The sequence below is a fragment of the Mus pahari genome, chromosome 4 (genome assembly GCF_900095145.1).
Source record: "Mus pahari chromosome 4, PAHARI_EIJ_v1.1, whole genome shotgun sequence".
Classification (NCBI taxonomy): Eukaryota; Metazoa; Chordata; class Mammalia; order Rodentia; family Muridae; genus Mus; species Mus pahari.
In genome coordinates this window covers 85,078,712-85,096,557 of record NC_034593.1, presented here as the reverse complement: position 1 = coordinate 85,096,557, position 17,846 = coordinate 85,078,712, and the positions used below count along the sequence as shown (strand labels likewise).

The following is a 17,846-nucleotide window of genomic DNA, read 5'->3' as shown; positions in this document are numbered from 1 at the left end:
TAAGTACACTGTAGCTGTCTTCAGACACTCCAGAAGAGGGCGTCAGATCTTGTTACAGATGGTTATGAGCCACCATGTGGTTGCTGGGATTTGAACTCTTGAACTCCGGACCTTCGGAAGAGCAGTCGGGTGCTCTTACCCACTGGGCCATCTCACCAGCCCCCTCTTCTTGATTTTTAAAGCATGCAAAAACATACATGATGTCAAGTAAACAATAGAACTCAGACTCTCATTCTGTTCTCTTCACATTCTAGGTCTGCCTTTAATTCCTGGTTGTTGGTTCACCGCCACAGACATCTTTCACTAGCTGTGTATATGAACAACCACAGAGCAAAGCTTTCTTTGGTTCCTTTCTAGTGGTGCTAAAGATACAAGCAAAAAGCGGAGGCCTTCCTCATGTGGGACAAGCACCCAAGCACCAAGACTTTCCAGCCATACCTCTTTTAAAGGCCACATACAAAACATAGTACTCCCCTTTGTATTCGTGCTTCCCTCCCCCTTTTTCAGGAGGTGGAATGTGGGGAGGGGCTTAATACATCTTTATAGACAGCTGTTTCTGAGTCTGCAGCCTGACAAAGGCAACGATTGTTTCAGGAGCCACTCTTACTCCCTTGCTATCTCACCTAGCCCATCCCTGCATTGTAAATATAGATAGTCTTAGCAATGCCTCTTGACTCCATCCCTTTCTTTACTTCAAAAGCCAACAACCACTAACCTGATTAAAGCCTTTGAGTACTCTTTTCCCTCTGCTCTAGCTTTGACTTAGTTTACTTAGTGCTGGCATTGTAAAATCTTGAACCTATCACTGCAGAACTTGAATCCTCTTCCTAGCCTAGGAGAACACCCATAATCTATCTGCACATACCTTCCAACATGTACCTTGTACCCTAGGGTTTGCTCTGAATACCCCTTACCTCCCTACAACACCAGCTCTGTTCTATTTATTCCCCACCATTATTCATCCTTCTTTCTGGATGTCCCTTCAGTTCCCAGAACAGATAGATGCTTCTCTGTATCTTCCCCTATTAACAAAGCCCTCACACTAAACCTCTAACTTCTAACCTAGTGTGTAGGAAGAAACAAGAACTGAATGATGTTTGCTAACACAATATTATCTTCTCTACCAACATTATTTAACAATCTCAACCCTGTCCCTAGGATCCAAAACCTCAAATGAGAATACAGGATTGCTTGTGCCTGATACCTGGTGCCTCATGTAGTGTTGCTGGAAGGCATTGCCATTTTTGAAGACTTTTAGGCAATACGGGCAAAGCAAATGCCGAGTATCTTCATGGATCATCCGAAAATGGACATCTACCTCAGAGTAGAGGGAGGAGCGATACTGACACACCTGAGTAATACAAGAAGGAAAATAAGGGTAAGGTGAACAACTGGAGCCGTAAAGCAAGATAACAACAAAGACATCCAGAAGTAGTCTTCAATGCATAGGTGTTACTGCTTTGGGTGTGCAATGGAGATCTATGTGGATGGTAAGCTTAGCTGGGATGGAAACAGGAAAGGGCAGCAGAGTCAGGAAGGAACATCCCATACTCTCTAAGACAGAAAAGCATCCTCTATCCTGAAAGGGAGCTTGGGAGCTCAGGAGACAGACTCTTGGTATGCAAGGAGTCCCCTGTCTGGGCGCTATCTTCTAACAAGTCCTAACTACAGGAGCTGCACTATTACTCTTGCCGAATCTCTACAGAGCACATACATGGAAGCTGTATAGTGGGTATTTAGGAATGTCCACTCGTGGATTCTTTACAGTCAGTGTGAAAAAGGCATTACCTGACAAACATAAGGCATCTCTCCAGGCTTATGCGTGTCCTTCATGTGCTGTAGGAACAAGGGCTCGCTTTCAAAGGCCCACTCGCAGATCTTGCACTTGGCTGGAAGGAGAGACAGCACTGAGACATGGACTTGGATGTAAAATATTTCTCTCATTCTCTCTCTCTCATCTCTCTCTCTCTCTCTCTCTCATATCTCTCTCTGTCTCTGTCTCTGTCTCTGTCTCTGTCTCTGTCTCTCTCTCTCTCTCTCTCTCTCTCTCCACCTTCTGTCCATTTCCTACCTCTTATTTCTCTAAGTCATTACCCACTGTGACCTAGAACTGTCACCTCTGTTATGATAAGACAAGAACATGGCAGAAACCCTTAAAACTGCTCATCAGCTTCCAATACATCTACAGCATGGGTCTTTCACTGCTGAGTGAGTTCTTTCAAAATACTACATGAGTTTAAGCGTATACCCAGGAACAAAGATTTTCATTTATAAATAATTCATAAATAGCTACTGACTGTCCATGAAGTACAAGGAAGAATTTGTTCTGAAATGGCTGACAAACACTAAGAGATGTTTGCTTTTTTTTGTCTTTGTGACAGGGTCTGACTACACAGCCCTGTATGGCCTGGAACGCTTATGTATAACAGATAAACCTGGAACTCAGATTATCATTCTGCCCCTACCTTCCAAGTGCTGGCGTTAACGGTGTATATAATGTCACTTCTCGTTCAGTATGAACAGATTCAAGATAATTATACTCAGAAATTTGTCAAGCTTGATTAAAAGGATACAATTCTAAACTTTTGGTAAAATTTTTAACTGCTTCATATTTTGAATTATAACGTATGGCTAGCAAAAGAGCTATATTTATCTGTGTTTTCCTTCGTCCACTGGTCTTTCAAGTTTCTGAAAATATAAACATAGACTTAAAGTTTTAAGTATTTATTAGACAATGGCCCACCCTCTGAATCTTTCTAACTCCTCCCTATATTTAAAACTAAAAGTTTATCACCACGTTTTGTGAAACCTGGCCACAAAATCTTTTTCCCTATTGTATATATAAGGCATGTTTGTAATATTATCTTATTTTGAGATAGGATCTTACTATGTAGGCCAGGCTTGCCTTGAACTAAGTGGCTTTCCTACTTCTGCCTTCAAAGTTCTGGGATTACATGAATGAGCCTGTAAATCTAACATATAATATTGTCTTACTCTACACACTATAATTATGTAAGCTCCTATACTTAAGATAATTTACATTTTCAACAAAACTGACAATCCCTTAAGGACATTAGAAATATTCTGAATAAAAAGGGAGAGGTGGCTCAATGGTTAAAGCATTTCCTGCTTCAGTTCCCAGCACCCACACCGGCAGCTCACAAGCATCTGTAACTCCAGCTCCAGAATCCTGAAGCAGGGCAGAGGTGGTGCAGGCCTTTAATCGCAGCATGGGGGGATGGAAGTGGTGAGTGGACTGGGAGGCAGAGGCAGGTGGATCTCTTTGAGTTCTAGGCCAGCCTGNTCTACAGAGTGAGTTCCTGAATAGCCAGGGCTACACGGAGAAACTCTGTCTCAAAAAACCAAAACAAGGCTGGGCGTGGTGGCGCATGCCTTTAATCCCAGCACTCGGAGGCAGAGGCAGGTGGATTTCTGAGCTCGAGGCCAGCAGCCTGGTCTACAGAATGAGTTCCAGGGCAGCCAGGGCTACGCAGAGAAACCCTGTCTTGAAAACCCAAAACAAACAAACAAACAAACAAACAAGAATGAACTCTGAACCCTGGGCTCACATCTCAAAATGTCAACTCAATAGAAGCTTATGTTTCGCCCAGCACTCAGGAGACAAGGGGCAGGCAGATCTCTGTGAGTTTGAGGCCAGCCTGGTCTACAAAGTGAGTCCAGAATAGCTAGGACTTACATACAAAGAGAAACCCTGTGTCTAAAACAAACAAACAAACAAACAAACAAACAAACAAACAAACATGTTTTAAGCAGATGACATCTGTTATTCTAAGTGCTGGCTGTTGTTCCTATTTTGTAAGATCTGTAACTAACATTCTAGCTCACCACCTACTATTTCACGGACACCACCAATTTAATAGCAAAGTACTTTAAAATCATGCCTGTTAGAAAGTAGAGAAAAGTACTCCTCTAACACTATTATCTGAGTATAATGAGCTCTCTGCTAGTGCCATTCAGTAAATGAAGAAAACATAGATCTCACCCCTCTGCTGGAGTTTGAGTTTTCAAACTTACTAGTAGATTCATAGGGACTATGAACATTTTCCAAGTGGCACTGGAGCTGGAAGGGGGTGGAGAACTGGCGGTAACAGTGTTGGCAGATAGTGTGACCATCCACCTCACCATTCTGTTGATCAAGTTCTACGTGGTGCTTCATGTGGTTCATGAATCTGTAGCACAGCACAAAGAGAAAGTACAGGAAACTAAGTCAGCAGTCGATGAGAGATATGATACAGTTATGAACAAATATGATTTGCTCCCCAACTACAACTTCCATTTGGGAGAGTCTTTTTATAAGCCCAGAAAGATGATCCTTTACAAATTCTGTGTATTTATGTGTGTCTGTGTATAGGGTCATACATACAAGTGCTGAAGGAGGCCATAGCTGAAGTTACAGACAATTGTGAGCCACCTTATGTGGATGCTGGGACTTGAACTCAGATCCTCTATAAGAGCAGAATGTACTTTTAACTTCTGTGCCCTTTCTCCAGCTCCATATTAATAGATACTTCTTAAAATAATTTATTTTTACTTTACATGCATTGAAGTTTTACTTATGTACACATCTATACTTACATCTCCATCCATCCATCCATATCTATATATGTGAGGGTGTCAGATCTGGGAGTTACAGACAGTTCTGAGCTGCCATGTGGGTGGTGGGAACTGAACCTAGGTCCTCTGGAAGGATAGTCAGTGCTCTTAACTGTTGAGTCATCTGTCCAGCCCCCAGATAACAAGTTCTTAAAACTAAAAGAATATTCTGTTCAAGCAGACTGTGTTCCTTACTCAAACTTGTTACCATAATGAAATAATTCAACAGTATTGCCCAATATAAATTTTAACACGACTAAGTCAGGTGGTGGTGGTAAATGCCTTTAGTCCTAGCACTCAAGTATTGAGCTCGAGGCCAGCCTGGTCTATAGAGTGAGTTCCAGGACAGCCAGGGCTTACACAGAAAACCCATTTCAAAAAAAACCATAAAAGAAGACTGCATCATAGTTAATATTTCCCAAGAGAGAAACTTAACTATGTAATAAGAACACTTGTGTACTTCTGTGCAGGGTAACATCTAAGGCTATTGTTTCAGGCTTACCGAATGTTGTTCTTTAGTCTTTTAGTACAATGAGGGCATCGGAAAGACGTGGCAACCTTAGGAAAGCTTGTGAGCTGGGCTGCTTTGCCCCCATCCCGTCCGTAGTAAAAATCATCGACCAGCATGATAAGCTTGGTCTGGACAGCATCTCCAGCATTTTCATTTGGCTCTGGTACTTTGGTAGGTGGTGAGAGAGCAGGAATTGGTGTAGAGGAGGGTGTGGAAGTAACAGGGGCTGTCTTCTCAGGGGATGAGGGCTTTGCTGCCAATGGGACACTGGGCTCTGCATCGAGGGACTTGCCTTTCTTTTGGTACTCAACCATTTCAGGGCAGCAGTACTGTAAAAGAAATGACATCATTATTCCATTTACCAGGAACTAGGATGAGCTAATAAATCCATCATATCACCTACAGTCCCTTGGAATGCTTTGTTAATGTAGGTAATAAAGGACATGTTTTTGGACACTGGGATTTTATTTAAGCTGTTCAGGCTAGTAGCCCACTGGTTCACAAAATCCTTCTGCCTCAGCCTACTGGGTAGCTGGGACTGCAGGCATTTGCTGGCACACTGAGCTGAGTTTAAGGTGGTCTTTGTCCAGCTTTCATCTCCTTTATCTCAGTAGCCCCAGAGTTTACACTTCTCTTTTCCATGTCCACACAGCCCCAAGCCCTGCACCTCACTGCTCCTCTCCTGTCTTGAGCCTTGACCTAGCATCACTTGAGGGTCCAACTGCTCCATTTGGACTGATACCAGGAAACTGCACGACGGCAAATAAAGCAGGAACAAGGTAACAGGTTTTCATACTCCCAATGAGGGAGTTAAAATGGAGCTGAGGTTATAAACATTCCTCGTGGTCTTATCTAACAAACTTGCTGTCCTGTGAGATCAGATTGACAGTAAGTGCTCAATCACCTATTGGCAGTCTTTATATGTATTTTATCACAGTCCCGGTTTTCATAGCCCTGTTCTCCAACAGAACACAAGAAAGAACAGCTTTTACAAAAGTTTCCAAGCCAGTTTAAGCATCTGCTTTTCATGATCCCAGTACTAGAAGAGGTAGAAGAGGCCACTTAAGCTGGATCTTTATCATGAGTGGTATCACTTACACACATGTGACCTCTCAAAGCTTCAGTAACACGGAACTGAGCATTACACCGTGGACATATTTTCCGTCCACCGTCCTGGAGGTCAAACACTGGGATGGAAGAGGTCACTGGAAGAAGGGACAAGAATTGGTAAGATTAGTAGAGCATACGGGGGCAAGACAGCAGAGTCCCTGAGGAGAGAGCCAAGAGTAAAGAGCAAGCATGAGAGGCACTGTGTGTGTGACACAGGCCCTTTACTGTTCTAACTCTAGGCCAGGGCTGGCAAACTGACACCCAGAGACCATCTCAGCGAGCAGCCAGTTTCTATTTTGACTCATGAGCTAGAAATGCCACACCCCCTTTTTTGAACCATCAACTCCAATTAGGTAAAGTTTTTTTTCTCTCCCATTTATGGTTTTTTGGTTTGTTTTCAGAGAACATCTTTGTGTAGTTGAGGTTAACACTGAACTCATGATTAACCTGTCTCCACTCTCAAGTGCTGGGATAACAGGCATGTACCATGTGCTTGGCAGACATCTTTTCTTAAAAACTGCAATGGAACTGAGCACAGCGATGTATACCTGTAAACTCAGTGCTCGGGAGGAGAAGAGGATCAAGTCCCAGGCCAGCTCGGTCTATACATCTAGTTACAGACCATTTGGCCTACAAAGGGACAGCACATTTAAAAGCAAAACTATGTATCTAATTGTGACATTATGATACACAGAAGGCAACACTCACAGTGTAACTAGCTTCATTTCAAGACTGCTTCAGGGGAGGAAGGACACTCATGTTGTATAATTTCCAGAACTTGTCTCAACTTATAAAAAGGAAACAATTTTGGGGGACAGTTTTATCTAAGACAGTACCTGCCTCTTGTAGCCCACATCAGCCTTAAAGACAAGATACAGCTGTGGCTGGTGTGAATTCTTGATCATCCTGTCTACACTCGACAGAACTAGGACTACAAAGGGCCTTTCTGACCAGGATCTTCCTTATGTAACCCTGGTTGGTCTGGACTTTGATACCATCTCACACAGCCTAATAATCTCCATGTTGTATTGTGTCAAAAATACTTCCTATACTTACAAGTAACATTATATGGACTACACAGGTTATATTTAGGAATATGCATGTATATACAACTACATATATGTACATAATAACAACCAATGAAAGGAGGCCATAAGTTTGTAGAAGAGTGGGGAGGGATATGCGGGAAGGTTCAGAGGGAGAAAAGGAAAAGAAGAAATATAATTAAAATATAGTCACAAAAATAAACAAAAAAAAAATTTCTGTTAAAAAAAAAAAAAAAAAAGACTTCCTTTTTAAGCCTAAGCACTATTGACTACTGTGTGAGCAGAACACACGTCCTTCATCTACTCATGACTGGAATGTGACTTAGGCTGTCCTCGCCTTTTGCCGATTGTGACTGACATTGCTGTGAGCACAGGTTACAGGATTCTGTTCTGGACTCTGCTATCAATTCTTTTCGATCTATGCTCAAAAGCCAAGCTTCCAAAGCATATGGAAACTTGAAAACGTTGTAGAGACACATCATACTACTTCTCACAGTGTTTGACAGTGCTATGTCCTTGTCAATAGTACACAGAGGTCCACTTCCTCTATATCCTCACCTGAATGTCACTTAAATCTAGTGTGTGTGTGTGTGTGTGTGTGTGTGTGTGTGTGTGTGTGTGTGTGGTCAGTTCTGTCCTTCAGTGTGGGTCCCAGAGATCAAACTCAGGCTGTCTGTCAGTGTGGCAGTATGCAGTTTTGCAGGCTGAGCCCTCTTACCCTACCGGCCCATTCTGTTACTTTTGAAAACAACTGCAGAGGCTGGATAGATGGCTCAGTGGTGCTACACAAACATCTTTAACTCTAGTTAAAGGAGACCTGATGCTCTCTTCTGGCTTGTATGGGCACCAGGCATGCACAGACACCTATGAAGGCAAAACACCCATACACAACAAATAAGAAAAACTAAAAAAAGCAAAACAACAACAAAAAACAATTATAGCTTCTTTTTACTATATTCCGACACTTCCTTTTATTATATTCTGAATTATTCAACTTCAATCCACATATTTCATGAAGAAAGAGTATAATCATTTGGCTAGATCAAGGCACTACTTTCTCATAATCTTAGACCTTCTCTCAAAAGAAGTTACATACCATCTTCTTTTTCAGTCAACATACAAAGGAAGCTCCTTGTGGCATTTTCACGCACACCCAGTCTTGGTTGACTCTCTACCTATTTCTGCTCCTTTCCTTTACCTACCCCTGCTCCTGCTTACAATCCCAGGACTCCCCTCCATTTCCTATCACATGGGTCCTATTAACCTCTCCTCCCTGATCTCTACTCACCTCTCTTCCCCAACCATTTGCACGTTTGTGGTTTCCTGGCGTCTGTCTACACTTATTCATATGTAAATACACACTTATAAAAAGTAGAAATTAGGATCCAGTAGAAAACATACAGTATTTGTCTCTCTGAGTTATCTGGCTGGTTTAGTTGGGTTGTTTGCTGATAGCTACTCTAGTGGGCACTGATGGTATTTCACAGGGTTTTTGTGTTTTCCTAAGCAGATTGATGCTCCTGGCCACCTGATGCTTATCAGATATTTCATGACTATCTTTAGAGATGTCTCCCCATTCCCCCCTGCCACCTGCTGGGGATGGAACCCAGACATCACACACACTGGGGAGAGATTTCATCTCTGTTACTTCTCCATAAGCCCTCATTACCTCATTTTAAAAAAATTTTGTGGGCTGGTGAGATGGCTCAGTGGATAAGAACACCCGACTGCTCTTCCAAAGGTCCAGAGTTCAAATCTCAGCAACTACATGATGGCTCATAACCATCCCTAACAAGATCTGATGCCCTCTTCTGGAGTGTCTGAAGTCAGCTACAGTGTACTTACATATAATAAATAAATAAATCTTTTAAAAAAAAATTTGTTTTTTGCTTTTTGAGATAAGGGTTATAGACCAGGCTAGCCTCAAATTCAGAGATTTGCCTGTTTCTGCCTCACAAGTGCTGAAATTTAAAAGCACGGGCCACTATAACAGGCACAACAACATTTTGTGTGTTTACACACATGCCACAACAGGCATTTAGAGGCCAATGGCTCACCCAATCATACAGGTTCCAGGGATAGAACTCAAGTGGTCAGTTTGGTGGCAGGCACCTTCACCTGCTGAGCCGTCACACCTGCTTAGCCTCACCTTAGATCGGCAGTAATGGTGGTAGGTTGTTATTGTTGCACAGTACACAAATTATTTATATATTAGTAGTAATTTCTTAGCATATTATATCTGTCACCTCTCCCCATTCTACAGGTTACGTTTTCATTGTGCTGTTAGTGTTCTCTGATGCATGCAAACTTAAAATTTCAAATTTAGCAATTTTTATTCTTGCCTGTGCTTTTAGCATGCAATAGACCGTTGTCAAATCTAATCCTGTAAAGCCTTCTTCCTATGCTTTTCCCAGGACTTTTGGTTCTGGTTAGCTGTTTTACGGCAGGACCTTACATGTGTATAGTAATCTTCATGCACTGGCCTCCTGACTGCTAAATTACAAGTATAAGCCATCATACTGGTTATTGATTTGTAAGATAGGTTCTCAGCCCTGCCTAGACCCTTGGTCATAATGGGTACACAGCAATCCATTTTTTGGTCTCACAAGTAGCTAGGTCTATTTATAGGCATGTGGAACTGTGTCAACTTTTTTCTTTTTCTGTTTGTATGTGATATACATGTGTGTATTATATATGTGTGGATATTTTTTTTTTTAAGATTTATTTATTATATGTAAGTACACTGTAGCTGTCTTCAGACACTCCAGAAGAGGGCATCAGATCTTGTTACGGATGGTTATGAGCCACCATGTGGTTGCTGGGATTTGAACTCTGGACCTTCGGAAGAGCAGTCGGGTGCTCTTACCCACTGAGCCATCTCACCAGCCCATGTGTGGATATTTTTACTTGTAGAGGCCAGAGATTAGTAACTTCAGGCCCCTTCTTCTATCACACTCCAAATTCATTCATTCTTTTCTTTTCTTTCTTTCTTTTTTCCTTTCCTTTTTCCTTTTTCTTTTTCCCTTTTTCCCTTTCCTTTCCTTTCCTTTTTCCTTTCCTTTCCTTTTTCCTTTCCTTTCCTTTCTTTTTTTTGAGACAGGGTTTTTCTGTGTAGCCCTGGTCCAAATTATTTCTGAGACAGGGTCTTTAACTAAACCTGATAGTCACTGCACTGTTTTAGCTAGACTGAGTGGCCAATGAACTCCATGACCTCTTGATGCTGATGGCTTTTACTTGGCATTGGGGATCTAGGTCAGGTATTAGTGCTTAGACAGCAAGTACTTTTTATTTATTTTTGATTGATTGTTTTCCAAGACAGGGTTTCTTGAAACCTGTATAACCATGGCTGTCCTGGAACTTACTCTGTAGACCATGCTGGCTTCGAACTCAGAAATCTGCTTGCCTCTGCCTCTGCCTCCCAAGTGCTGGAATTAAAGTCCTGTGCCACCATTGCCCGGCGGCAAGCACTTTATTGACTAAGCTACCTCTCTTCATCCCCCATCCTGAGTTGGCTGGTTTGTTCTGTTTTGGATTCTTGGGATACCGATTCTCCCTGTGTAACCCATGTTGGCCTCACATTCACAAGCCCTTTCTTATTCTCAGGCTCCCAAGTGCTGAGCTTACAGACATGCAATAACACATGCCAACCTTATGTCAAGCTCTCTTCTGAGTTTTACAGCTTCTGTGTTTGCTTGGGTCTTGATTTACCTAGAGGTTTTTATTTTGTTGTTGTTGAGACAAGTCTTCGTTATGTTGCCCTGGCAGGCCTACAACTCACTATATAGACCAGGCTGGCCTCAAACTCAGAGATGCTCTGTCTCTGCATCCCAAGCACTGGGATTAAAGGCATGCACCACTACATCTGGCTTTGAATTAATTTTTATATTGCATAGAAAGTAAACATTTCAATTTTTTGTGACTATCTAGGTTTTTCAATGTATTTAAAAAGATTCAACATTTTTTAAATAGTTGAAATGAAACCAAAAGAAAAATTTGAGGCACATTTAAAGTATATAAAATTCTAAATTCAGAGCCCATAAACAACGGAGTCCAGCTCTTGCCAACTGTCACCATTGGCAGCTGTTGTATGCAACGGCACCAGTGTACGTAAGTGCTCAGAACAGAAAACATGTTCCACGCAAAGCCTAGGATGTTCACAGGAAGTTACCAGTCCCTGCTCTGGACCTTTAAATATTCTCAGATTCATATTATCTTCCTGAAAACCTCTCTAGCACACCTCAACTGTAAAAACAGCCTCCACAGAGGCCAGAGAGATGGCTCAGTGATTAAGAGCACTGGCTGCTCTTCCAGTCTTCAGTTTAATTGTCAGCACCATGTGGCAACTCACAACTGTCTATAACTGTAGTCCTACGAGATCCAGTGTCCCACTCTTCTGATGTGCAGATGGACATGAAGACAACACACCCACATGCATAAAATACATCTTTAAAAAAAAAAAAAAAAACCAGAAAATCCACTGCTCCACAGACATCTTTAATCAACATATCTGTGACGCTAATTGATCAGCAAAGCTGCTGCAGCTACATTTTCAATCTTTTACAACATTACCATTTCTGTAAAAACAAACCAAAGCACCTGCATCCTACTTTATTTCTCCATTTCACAATAGCTTCAATGCAATAAATGCTTTATCAATGTTTTCTGCATGACTGGTGTTTCAGTCTCTCATATTACCTTTCACTGAAGATTCAGGTCCACTGGTTCTTTGAGCAGAACTGTTGTTGGACACCACCACGGGCCCAGGACTCTGGCCCAGGGAAGGGACAGTGTTAAGAGTATTCACCAATTTGGCCACTTCGTTGCTATTTTCACCTGTAACCCCAGGTCGCTTCACAGTGACAAAGCTGGCAATGCTCACTGCAGGTGGAGAGGGGAAGGAGGGAGCTACGTTGACCAAGTGAAAACCATCTGTTTCCCACCCACTACCCCATGCTGTTCTGCCATCTCCTCATCCAAGTCTCACCTAGTTTGGGATTCGAGGTCTGGTTGGACTGGCCTGGAGGCTGACCAGCTAGCTGCCCCAGTGAGGTTGGCTGTGTGGCAGTGGGAGTAGTGGAGGTACTGGGGGTGGACTTGGTCTGCTGGGACTGTGACTGTGGGACAGTGCTTCGGATGGTGAGAGTAGCTGGGATGACGGTGGTAAAGGTGTTGGTGGTGGGCCTCACAGGCATTGTGGAGCCTGGCCTCACGGGGGTCATCTGAGAGAACACTTGTGGGACGCCAACTGTCGGCTTAACAAACTGTGTACCTGGGGCTTTTAAAAGAGAGACAAAAAGAGTCCCAAACCTTCATCAGTGAGCTCACCTATAAAATATTTTCTTGCCTTTCCTAGAAATACAAGAACAGGAAAAAGTTATTCCCTGAACTGACTGAGTGACCACCAGAGGTTACTAAGAGTAGTATCCATCTTAACATCTAAGAAGGCTGTAGCTGTCCACTGAACAAAAGGAATTATCCAAAGTTTCGTAAAGCAGTAACTAGAAGGAATCCTCACCAACCCCTTTTAGATGCCTTCCACACTATCTTTTGTACAGTAGCTTGGCCTCCATATTAGAAGTGGGAAGAGAATGGGTATTTACAGGCCACAGGGCAGACTTGATCCTAGAGTCTTTGTTCAGAATTCTAAAAGAATTTTCCATCTTCTTCTATACATTCAAATAGGACAGGCAATCTACTCTACTAGAATGTCCCAAAGGTTAACCATTTTCTAGAACTATAGACAATTCCAGTGAGAAGTATTTAGGGAACCCCAGAATGTTACAGAGAAATCTGATCAATTTATGCCCTGAAAGCCCTGAAGGCCCTGAAACAACAACAACAACAACAAAAAGCTTTAGCAAGTCAACTACAAAGGATCCTGACTGTACTTGTACTTCTTTGAGTATGTGAGCATCTATGTGTGTGGGTAGCATGCATACCACAGTGTGCAAATGGAGGTCAGGGTACACCCTGTGTGAGTTGGTTCTTTCTTTCCACCATGTGGCTTCTAGGGAGTGAACACAGGCTGTCAGGCTTGGAGGCAAGTCCCTTTAGTCCCAAGACACCTAATAGTTCTGAGGACCATTTACACAATTAAGTAAAGTTATTCTCTTTTTGAGCCAAACTGTAGAAAATCTAATATGTAAGAAATGTGACTTGGGGGTAATTACGAGAATCTTCTTTTGGTACTGGAAGTTGACCCCAAGGCCTCAAGCAATGCTAAGAATGCACTCTATTCCTGGCTACAACCCCCCCCAACCCCAATATTCCATTATATGGTGACTGGTAGTATTATCCTCAAAGCACATACCATTTACTTCATTTATATCTAAAGTCCTCCCCAACCTCTGCCTTAGTTTGTTTCTTGAGCCAGGACTTGGCCTTGAATTCACAGTAATCCTGCTTCAACCTCTTGAATGTTGGCTTCCAGGAAGTGTGCCACCATACCTGGTGGCATATCCAAAACTAATACTTTAAAACTAAAGTAAAATTCAATTTATAATCCTACCACATAAGTAAGTTCGTGTACATGGAGTGTTAGATTTGTGAGTTTGCATGAGTAACATTCTTTCAGGACAACATGAGCCGACCTCATCAGCGGGTACTGATACTGACTGAATAAGACGTATTTGACCTCATTAAGGGTAGGGAAGTTACAAGAATAGAGTTACCACCTGGTCAACGGTTAGCAAGACTTTTTAAAATTGGGCTTAAATTGTTAACATGGTGCTCTAGAATATCCTGAAACTATAAAAGAAGTATCTGGATTCCAGGTTATAAGTATTTCCTTACCTGGGACCAATGTAATTGGTCTAACTGTTTGGCCTTGCTGTACGTTCAGCACAATCCCAACCTGATTCATTGCATTTTGTACAGGCCGAACATTCCTTACAGGAAATCCCTGAATTAAAAAGAAAAATGACCTTTAACTTAGAGATCAACTAGCCAGACTGACTACAATATGACTGAAGGCTCCAGTCTCACCTAGCGGCTCTCTTTCTCTCTTCAGTTTCAGCTTTCAAATGACCGAAATGGAGAAATTTAGGAAATTCTGGCATGCTAGGTTTTTGGTTTGGTTTTTTTTTTTTTTTTTTTAGTTAGTTAGTTTGTTTGTTTTTGTTTTGAGACAGGTCTTGTTATGTAGCCTAGGCTGCCCCCAAACTCCTAATTCTGTTGGCAAACATCTTTGGGGTTTTTTTGTTTGGTTTGGTTTTTCTAGACAGGGTTTCTCTGTATAGCCCTGGCTGTCCTGGAACTCACTTTGTAGACCAGGCTGGCCTCGAACTCAGAAACCCGCCTGCCTCTGCCTTCCAAGTGCTGGGATTAAAGGTATGCACCACCACTGCTGGGATTGTTTTGTTTTTTGAGACGAGGTTTATATAGCCCAGGTTGGCCTTAAACTTGCTATGGAGCTTAGGCAAGCCTTGAATTTATGACAGTTTTCTGCTTCATTCTCCCAAAAGCTGGGGCTACAAGTATGTACCACCACCACCCACAGTGTTTAGCAAACTATTAAGTAACCAAAACCAACAAACCTATGCATCCATACACCGGTGCTTTGAAAGGGGGGGGGGGGGAAATCACTAATGTATTTAACCTAGTATTCAACATATAAACAATCCCCTTTTTTTTTTTTAAATGTTGCTATCAAAGCCCATTTCAAAGGCAACAAACCTCTGATAAATACTAAGGCAGAGAGAAGCATGTGCCTTTAAATTCCACTCCGATTTGGGCTTTCAACTTCCAATGAGTACACTGAATGGAGAGTCTTCTTCTTCTTCTAAGACCACTTATTTTATACATGTACTCGAAAGTCAGTGAATCCACCCTAGGGGCAGAAGCAGCCCAGATAAAAGGTAGCCCTTGCAAGGCAAATTCGAAGGCTTCACTTTTTTTCTTAAGATTTCTTTTACGTGTATGAGTGTTTTCCCTGCACATATGTATGTGCACCAAAGGGATGCCTGGTGTCTATGGAAGTCAGAAGGCATCAGGCCTTCTGAAAGTGAAGTTACAGACACAGTTGTGAGCTGACATGCAGGTCTGGGAATTGAACTTGGGTCCTGTGCTAGAACAACAAATGCTCTTGCTGGGTAAGCCATCTCTCCAGCCCTGAGTGAAGCCTTTCTAATTTTAAGTTTCCCAATGGTGATTTCTGTTCAGACTTTAATCAACTCAACAGACCTATCAGGTGTATGAAAATATCATGTAGCCATGATGCTGTGCTGGGTACTTCACAGGCAGGATCCTGTGAAACAGTCCAGAGAAACTCAGTTCAACAGACAGAACTCAACCGTGATGAAGACCCCGTCCAAGGCTAAGACTCCCCTACCAGGTCTAGAATTCAAAGTCCCACTCACCTGGGTAGTGATGAAGATAGGTTGTGAGGCCACAGGGGAGCTAGTCACATGATTGGCATTCTGCATGACCTGGACAGGTCTCAATACTGGTTGAGTAACCATTGTTCCCAGACTTGGTGCTGGGTTTTGGGTGAGGATGAGTGGCTGTCCACCTTGCTGGACCAAAGTATTACCAGCTAAAGGGTAAAAGGCAGACAACACAAAGGAAAACAGAATAAGAAAGGGATGTTAGAAACATTGCTAAATTTGTATTCATAAGAAACATTATTTCAGCTAAGAAACAGTGTCTCAGATATCAAAACCATTTAACTGCTACTACTCACCTAACTCACTCCAACTTAAGCTTCACCCACCTCTACAACTAACAGAAGACAAGTGGGTCAGGGTAGTTCACTAACCCACCCATGCCTTGCCTAAGGCTGAAAGGCACCAGTTCCTAGCTTCACACTAATGAGTTACCACACACTTCTCCCCAATCAGCAGAGCCAAAAGATAAGACTTTCCATATTTTAAGTAAAACCTTTTTGTAAGAAGGTAATTTGTTGTTAGCTAATCCTCTTTTAAACTTTTTTTTTTACATTTACTTATAAATGTGTGTGTGTGTGTATCTCTGTGTGTGGTTGTATGTGTATGTGTGTGTGAGTGTGTGTGTGTGTGTGCATGTGTGAGCATAAGTGTGGGAGGCATCTCAAGCTTAGCAGCAGGTGCCCTTTACTCACTCACTGAACCATCTCACTGGCCCTAAACTACTTTGTTGCTGTTTGAGAAAGGTTCTCATTTAGTTTGATGCCAAATAACACATGACATTCTTCTATACCAGCTGTGGTGGCTTGGGTGAGAATGGCTCTTATAAGCTGTTATGTTTGAATGCTTGGTCTGCAGTTATTAGAACAGTTGAAGAAGGAATGGGATGTGTGGCCTTATTGGAGGAGATGTTTTCTGAGACAGCCTTGTTATAGCCCAGTCTGGCTCCAAACCCAGCCAATACTTTCCACCCACCTTAGGTACAGGTAGTATATGCACATTTATATCCAGTGCTCACTGTAGCTCTGTAGAAGTGAAATTTCAAAGTATCTTTTTATAATCTATTGTTAACATGTTAATCAAATAATGGTTATCAAAAGCATTATAAAAGGCTGAAAATGTAGCATAGTTGGCAGACTGCTTGCCCAGCATGCATGAGGCCTTTGTTTCAAATCTCAGCACTGCACAAGCCAGGCTTGCTTGCAGTCATGCCTGTGATCTCAACATCAGGATGGTAAGCATTTCAAGGCCATCCCTGTTGCTATAGCAAGTTTGAAGCCAACCTTGAAAACAGTAGGCCAAGGCTCAAAAACAAAACAAACAAAAATGTGTGCATGTATATACACTGTAAATCTAGCACTTCTCAGAAGCTGGAGAGATGGCTCAGCGGTTAAGAGGACTGAGTGCTGCTCTTCCAGAGGTCCTGAGTTCAAATCCCAGCAACCACAACCATCTGTAAAGGAATTCGACGCCCTCTTCTGGTGTGTCTGTAAACATCTACGGTGTACTCATATAATAAATAAATAAATCTTTAAGAGATAGAGGCACTAAGATCAGAAATCCAGGGCCAGCCTCAGCTAAATAGGAAGTTCAAGGCTCACCTGAGCTATATGAAACCCTGCCTCAAAAAACAAAATAGTTACAGAGAGAGTTGGCTCAAAGTTAGGATTAGGGTAAAGGTTAGTTAAGAGCATTTGTTGCTCTTGTAGAGGATATGGGTTCAATTCCCATTGCAACCATCTGTAACTCCTATTTGTCCTCTTCTGACCTACAATGGTGCCAGGCACACACAGGGTGTACAGACACAGGTGCAGGCAAAGCGCCAATATACATAAAATAATTAATTTAAAAAGCAAAACAGCCAGGCACGGGAGAAGACTTATTCCCAGTACCTGGGAGGCAAAGGCAGAGGCAGATAAACCTCTGTGAGTTCCAGACCAGTCTAGTCTACAGAGTGAGTTCCTAGCCAGAGTTATATGGTAAGATCCTATCTAAAACAAACAATAAAACATAGTAATAAGTAACTATTAAAATGATAATATATGCCGGGCATGGTGGCGCACGCCTTTAATCCCAGTACTCAGAAGGCAGAGGCAGGTGGATTTCTGAGTTCGAGGCCAGCCTGGTCTACAAAGTGAGTTCCAGGACAGCCAGGGCTACACAGAGAAACCCTGTCTCAAAAAA

General features: G+C 42.3%; 1 protein-coding gene across 6 annotated transcripts in view; it reads right to left on the bottom strand.

Annotated features, from left to right (window-relative positions):
• Positions 1 to 17,846, bottom strand: part of Pogz (pogo transposable element derived with ZNF domain) — a 46,905-nt gene that overhangs the window by 5,363 nt on the left and 23,696 nt on the right. For 2 of the 6 annotated variants that reach the window (XM_021195335.2, XM_029537292.1), the window contains 9 exons: positions 15,639 to 15,814; positions 14,074 to 14,182; positions 12,266 to 12,556; positions 11,977 to 12,186; positions 6,224 to 6,330; positions 5,117 to 5,454; positions 4,036 to 4,190; positions 1,789 to 1,889; positions 1,205 to 1,351 (listed from right to left, as the gene is read on the bottom strand). In XM_021195335.2, coding sequence (XP_021050994.1) covers positions 1,205 to 1,351; positions 1,789 to 1,889; positions 4,036 to 4,190; positions 5,117 to 5,454; positions 6,224 to 6,330; positions 11,977 to 12,186; positions 12,266 to 12,556; positions 14,074 to 14,182; positions 15,639 to 15,814 — 1,634 coding nt within the window. The remainder of the gene's footprint in view (positions 1 to 1,204; positions 1,352 to 1,788; positions 1,890 to 4,035; positions 4,191 to 5,116; positions 5,455 to 6,223; positions 6,331 to 11,976; positions 12,187 to 12,265; positions 12,557 to 14,073; positions 14,183 to 15,638; positions 15,815 to 17,846) is intronic. The other 4 variants (XM_021195336.2, XM_021195337.2, XM_029537293.1 and 1 more) reach the window with 2 other exon arrangements.